At 41.1% G+C, this 7,423-nt stretch overlaps 1 protein-coding gene across 1 annotated transcript; it reads left to right on the forward strand.

The window, feature by feature from the left end:
- The first annotated feature begins 3,303 nt into the window (after positions 1–3,303).
- On the forward strand, positions 3,304–7,094 carry LOC108115050. The gene is given in 4 exon segments (XM_041819418.1): positions 3,304–3,533; positions 6,467–6,701; positions 6,779–6,903; positions 6,956–7,094. Coding segments are annotated over 4 exon segments (729 nt in total).
- Positions 7,095–7,423: the final 329 nt, after the last annotated feature.

A 7,423-nucleotide genomic window follows, 5' to 3' on the forward strand; every position in this document is an offset into this window, starting at 1 on the left:
GTATTCCTTTTTATAATTCTTTTTCTTACTGTGCAACGTCATAGCTCCCCAGTTAACAGCAGCGCTGTTGTGCCAACAATGCAAGGACGTCGTCCTGCTGGTGGACTCCTCCCAAAAGCTAACAATCAACACATCCGTTTCCGTGGAGCATTCAAATTCACAGGCGAACAAAGCAATGCAGCTAGAGGAAGGCCAGCTGTATGGACTACAACTGGGCCAAGTTGTTGACCAATTGCCTCCACTTAGATTGAAAATTTCACTTACGCGAGGGCAGATTACTAAGTTTTGGCTACGGATTTGGATTTGATTGACAGATGCCTTTTTATCATTTTGAGTTTCATATTTCATTTTGAACTTTCATTTTTGACAAACATTTCCAAATTACGTTTCAGCAGAGTTATCCCTGAAGTCGAAAACATTTATTATTACCTGTAAAGTGTACGCAATAATATTCTCTTTGGGTTATTTTAGGAAAACTTTCAACTTTGAACCGCTTTTATTGAATTAAAATGCACACTCAACCTTTCAAGGGAAATTCAAATTAATTGAATTAAGCTTGCCCTCAAAGTTACCAAATATTTTGGCATTCGGCATCAGTTTTGATGGGCACTCCTAATTGTTGTGGATCTCCTTCCCCGGCCATTTCCCAGTCCGGTGGCAGTTTTGTGCCCCCCATTGACAGTTGGCTATGGAAATGACAAAACCCAAACAAGCGGCTGGACTGACAGGGAGCAACTAGCAACTAGGAACTGGAGGAGCAGTCGGTAGAACAATTGGCTAACAGGTAACAGAATACAACAACTGCTGGCGGATGGGTGGATGGGGGAATGATGTTCAGGGGGGGAAGTTACCGCAGCGGCGGTTGGCTTCCGTTTCACTAACTTTCGCATTGCGCTTTTGTTGTTGTTTAGTAGTGTTGTTGCCTTGGCCAATTGCTTTTGTTGTTGTAATCCTATTAAAACGCCAGCAAGCTAGCTTTTGTTGGCACCGCCGGCTGCTACTTTTCCAGCCTGTCAGCCGGCTTTGTTTGCTGTTTCATTTCGATTCGACTCGATTCGTTTCGATTCGGCGAAACAAAGACTTAAAGTGCTCATTCACCTGATTTTGCTGGTTTTAGTGCCGACGCTTTGGCCCTTTATGTTCAGTTCGCATGTTTATTTAAACCAGACCCGGAACGCCGGGCTTTGTGTTGGTAGTTCGTCCCGCCGTTGGAATTGTTCGGCCTAAATGGGCCTCAGTTTAGCCGGCCTTTGATTCGGCGGGCACGGTATGTGCATGGCACACTTTCCGTCAGAGTACTTAGCCCTTAAATAAGCTCACTGATTGATGAGGGCCTGAAGTTTACTTCAAAATTACAGCTGACTTGGTTCTTGTACTAGCAAGGGTGTTTAAGTAAGTACACTTACACTTTCAGTGTTACTGATTTCGAAGTCGGCTAAATATAGTTATTGTTAGATTATTAAGAATTAAATTTTTTTTCCAAAGTATCTTTAAAAATATCATTAATATGTTCATTAATTTATAATGTCTTATAATAAAACAAAAAATTATAAAACATTTATATAGAAACCTGACTTTAAATGTATTTAGTTTTTCATCATACTTTTCTCTCATAATGTACAACGAACCAGAAAGTTATGATTTCCCGCCAATACCAGGATAATGGATTTTTCAACCTTATTTGGAATGAAAAGTCCTCAAACAAAACTTGCTAGACCTCCAGACATCCTGAGGAGTCTGATCCCTCGGAATGGGAATAGCCGCCCCGAACCCATTCACCTTGCTGCCTGCACATAAAAATCTCAAATATTTTATGGCAACGGCAATAAATTCAAGCATAGCTCACACAACGTTACTTCCGCTATTTATTGCCGTTTGCAGCAACAGTTTCCATATGCTGGTATATCCCTGATCACCCGATATCAGAGGGAGTTGCCTCCAATATCCCTTTCAAAATCCGCCTTATTTATTGAAATATTCGCTGCTTTATTTCGCGCAGCTTCTGGAAAAGTTTTAAGCCATTTCGATTGTGTCCTTGAGGGTCTTTTACATTGTTGCCTTTTGGGACGGGCGGCGGCAGGGCAAGGCAATGCCGAGTCCTTGACCTCCGAAGGCGGGCGGAGGAATATCCCCATTTAGATGCGGGCACATCCAGACAAATTGTCGTAAAAATCAGCCGTAATCGTCAGCATCAACCCAGTCGATTGGGCACCTAAGCCCAGGCAGTCAGAATGTGAGTACGAGTGAGTACTCCAACCGAGAAAAATTGGACTCACTTGGCCTAATAGAGAAATCGCAGTAAATTCTGGTGCCACTCATTGTGCAGATGGCACGTCTGTATTAGCCTGAAAGATTCTGCTGCGGCTAGGAAAAAATCACGTCTTTGTTTTCGGTCAGAACACATACGTTGTTTGATTTTGGCATTAAACTCTTTAAACCATAAATAGTCTGGGCGGCTTTCTCATTTGCCATTGGGCAATGGTGGAAAATAGATGGAAGCACACACCGTCAAACCGCCGTTAATGGATTGTAGTTATCTATTGCCGAATTTCTTGCACGTCCTCAGGTGAAGTGCCTGGCTCTGCCCAGTTTGCTGTGTACACTATGCATTAAGGGTAGGGAATGAGAGCACTACACAGATTAGGAATTCAAATTGGTTATAACAATAAAAAGCTTCCTAAGTAAATTAAAGACATTTAATAGATTTAATTATAAATTTCTTAATTTATTCAAAAATATTTAAACATCTTTAACTAACTTATTTCTTATTTGGACTCAGAAATAGCATTGACTAACTGAGTTAAGTAACAAAAGCCTTCCGTTAAAATTAAAAGAAAATAATTATTATGGAATACCAGTAAAATTTCCCACTTTGGTGTCAAGTGTAATTGAAATGGGGCGTCGTTCGCGACACGAATTCAATTGGAAAGGTAAACAAATCAGAAAACGGCAACAACGCGACATTAGCGCAGCCCCATCGCCAAAAGCTGTCCAAATGGCATGAAACTATGTCGACGGCTTGGTTCCTGTCGATGATGTCGTTCCTCCTGGCTCCTGCTAGCTCCTAGCTGGTTTTCGAGTCCTACGAGTAGAGCTGCGGCTGAGTCCTGCCGGAAGCCAAACGCAAAACATTTCTAATTTCAGCTCTGATGTTGATGAATGGCGATGGACAAGAGCAGGTGGCAACGGCAGCGGAAGCGGCCAAAACGCGACAACAAGCCACCCTGATCTACATCCTCACTCCCAATCACCCAATGGCCCACCCACTAAAGCACCCATTCACCCACGCAAATGGATGGGGAAATGGCAGCGAAGGCGACTGCGATGGGTGGCCAAATGTCAATTGTCGGGGCCAAAGCCTCGTCTGTTGGGACTTCGAATGGGAATGGGAATGGGAATGGGATTGGCATCGAGAATGGGACAGTGGATACGCCGAATGGGGAAGACCATTTGTCCAGGAGGCTTCCCGATGACATGTCGCAGCAACTTTTGCTTAAGGAGTGCACAGGGAAAAAGGAGGATATCAAGGGCAAGTATTTGAAAATATATATTTTTTAATTTTATAATTATAAAAGTCTTCATTAAGATAAACTATCAAACTCATATACCAAATATGTCCTCTTTCTAATGAAACAAATTGTTTAATCTTCTTTTCAACAATTTCATTTAAAAAGCTTGATGAAAAAGCTTATTGAAAGTTAACAAAAGTGCATTTACCAGACATTTTGGAAAAGTCGTCGAAAGGAAAAAAGAAAAAATAAGAATTTTTTTTTAACATGTACCCCTAGAAGCGGATGTTGGTCGGATGTCTTGAAATGTTCGCATGGCTTTGGCACGCATTGTTGGTGGCTATGTTATGGATTTTGGCTTGGACTTGTGCTGGTACTGGGATTCGGATTCAGATTCGCTGGCGGCGGCGCGTGTTCCTTCTTTGCGACCTTCGGCCTCCCATGGATGCTGGTGCTTGTATCGCAGATAGATGCGAGTTTGTCGGCAGCAATTACCGTTGATCTGGAGTGTTTTTTATCGTCACGGCTGTTATGACAACGGTTGGCACGTATTCCCACGTCCAACTCATCGCATTCAATTTGCTTGATTTCATTTCCGTTTTGCCTTGGTTCGGCCTTGCTTCTAGCTGCTTTTCCTCCTTCCCCGGGCTGAGCAGGTTGGGAAGTCCTACAAAAAAGAAAAGAAAAGAAAAACTGGTCATTCGATGGTCGGGCCAAACTATTTCCATTTTGATTGGGCGCCCTGTGCTGGCAGCGGACTTTGATTTCTCTCGATACCGCTGCAATTGCAGCTTAAGTGTGCAATTTGATTTGATTTTTGCCCATTTTTTGACAGGTCCTTGAGGCCCGCTGCACTCGGGCTTCCCAGCCCCAAAATTGTAGCACCAAATTGACATTTTGTTTAATATTCTCGAGTGGGTTTTGCGCTGTGTTTTCTGCCCGCCGGGGCAGCTCGTTGTCGTTGTTGCAGGCAGGATGTGTGTGTGTGTGGTGCCGATTGCGATTGTGTTTGTGTTTGTGCTGGGCCAGGATATGAATTGCCGGGCGATTGGCGGAGAATTGCACTGGATGTGGGCCACGTGGCTGATCGGGCCGTGTGTTTGTCCGGGCGGTGCATTTGGCCCTCTTCTGGCACCATTTAAGGATAAGTGCTGGCGAAAAAGGCATGTTATCGTGTTAAATACGGTGCATGCCACTGCATTAACTTTAAGGCCAATACTTGAATATATCAATCATATTTAGCCTAAAAATGTCAATTAAAAGAATTTTTAGTCATGAACTAAAGGTGTAACATATTTTTTCTTTTTAATTCATATATATACTTTGGATATCTTAAATCTATTTCCCAACAAAAAAATAAATGAACTTGGAGAAATGTCAACGATTTTAGATATAACGAACGATATTTATAGGATATGGGTTTATACCCATCAGCTCGGGAACATATATAAGGGAAGAATAAACATTTAGAGAAGTGGCAGCTGAATTCCTCTTTCAGCTCCCCCAAATCCTCAACTATTTTATTTCATTTAATTTGATTTATTTACTGTGTTTTTTTCTGTTTTGCTTTTTGCCAGCATGTTGCCCCATTCCGTTTTTGGCTAAAAGGAATGCAGCTTAGTGGCCGCCCACTTTCGGGAGCAGACCTCCTTCGAGCTCATAATGAAAACACAAATCCAAATTCAGTCCTTGAAGCGCCACGTCCTTGAGCCATAAAGCCTACTCTGAATAGAGGGGGAAAAAAGTGCGAGTATAATTCCCAGCCAAAAGATTAAAGCCATAAATTCGGATTGGGGCATGGGACAGGGTCGTAGATTCTATGAAAGCGGAATAGAAATTGGAACTGCGAGCAGTGAGTGCTATTTTAGTAAAAGCTTAATTAAATTATAATTTAACAGAGTCAATGAGAGGATAAGTTAAGTTGGGACAAATAATTTGTGGTAAATAGTCAGAGAACGACAAAATCAAACGGTTGTGTTGAAAGGGAAAAAAACCTGTAATTACAGGCTATCAACATTATTTGCGCTTGCATAAATACTTGCTCATAATAATTATGTTTTTTTAATAATATGAAATCATAAAAGTACGGTTGCCATGCGTTGCTGAAACGGTGTCTTTCCATTTCATACCCACTCCAAATAAATTAACCTTAAATTGCACGCAAACTTGCCTCCACAGCGGGAAACTTTCAATGCTTTCTTTGTGGGCTTTCTTCGAAATTATTGGGAGTAAAATCAATGCTATCGAGCCGACTCACAGACACTGCCACCCACCCACACACATACAACTGACTTTTGGGCCGCTTAATATCATCACGCATACGCCAAGTATGCACACACGAACAGCTCCGCCAGCTCTGCAATCTTTTGAAAAGGTTTTCGGTTAAAATATTTTACATATTTTTAACGCACAAAGTATGTTGAATGTTGAGCCTGGAGGCTTCTCCTCTTCCTTCTTCAAGGATTCTTTATAGTGGGTTGGAGGAGGTTGCTACTGGGTGTTGAGGGGGTGGCAAGCCAGGCGCCATTGGATAAATCGCGAGAAAATGGCGGCAGGGTTATATGCCTTATAGTTGATAATTTCATTATGGTTCCCATAAGATTATTGATTTTGTAACATATACATTGATATATACATAAGATTGAATACGTTTGGTATATCGTAGAGTTTTGTTTAGATTGTAGTAAAGGAAAGGGAATGCAATTCATGGTAGGAAATGGGTTTTTGTTAGTAAAAAGACACCGATAATATCTTAGAAATTAATTTTCAGAATACCTTCCATTTGACATCAACACAACCTTTTCTTGACATCACTTAGTAGCAACACAGCACAGATTACACACTTTCAAGTTTTGTTTCTAATAACTTAGTTTGGTTTTCTTTGATTTTTGCAATGGTAACCATTCGTCAGACGTTTTTCCGACGATCAAAATAACGATGAGAAATCGTCTTTAAAGTTATAAAAATGCATTTTCCACGCGCTATTCAACAACCATTGGAATGGCATTTGGGAGACAGACTCAGATGTATACCATTCAACTATACGACAAACGATCTCTTTAGGAAAAGAATGTAAAACGTCACGAGGTCGATAAGAAGTTTATTGGGGGATTTGATGAAAAGAAAAATGCAAAGTACTTCAAATACCTACCGAACGATGGCCATGTCTCGATGTCCGTCTCGCAGACCCCAGCTAAACCAAACGCAAGATTCCATGTAAATACTTTATTGCTTACCTCATAGATTACTTCATTATTAACTAATGGCAGAGGGACATCACCTGCAAGGCCTGCTTCAAGGAAGATACTGTACGAAACAATAATCAGATGAACAATGAAATCGCCAAACTAATCAAAAATCAAAGTACACCTCAGGAAGCAGCATATTTTGTTAGGTAATATAAGCGTATTAAAATTGATTTCAGAATAAAATTATTTACTTTAAAGAGTGATGTCTTATACTACCTTGTGGCCCCCTTACTATAAAGATAAAATACAAAAACAAATTTCACAGACAAAGATTTGCAACCTGAAACATTTATTGCAATGCGAAAATGTCGCAAAGTTCGCCCAGACTGCAAAGTAAACGGAATAATTTTGCAATTTTAATTTATAGAATAGTTGGTAGTTTATTTTGCACAGTCAAAGTCAAGAAGCAAAAGGAGCAGGCCAAAAACAGAAACATAAATCGAGGGACAGAAATATTCCGAGTGTTCTTTGGGTACATTCGATCTGCATAAACAGTTTCCGCTTCCGTTTCCCGGCGCCTCATTTACATTGCAAGTTTTGGGCACTCCTTTTTGGGATGTTATGCAAAGCGTAAAGAGTAACTTTTTGGACGGTCTGAGAGTCTGAGTTCCAGGATCCAGGCAGGATCCACATCCGTATCCGGATCTCCCGTGTCCGAGGCTTCAT

The sequence above is a fragment of the Drosophila eugracilis genome, unplaced genomic scaffold (genome assembly GCF_018153835.1).
Source record: "Drosophila eugracilis isolate 14026-0451.02 unplaced genomic scaffold, ASM1815383v1 contig_722, whole genome shotgun sequence".
NCBI classification, from domain to species: domain Eukaryota; kingdom Metazoa; phylum Arthropoda; class Insecta; order Diptera; family Drosophilidae; genus Drosophila; species Drosophila eugracilis.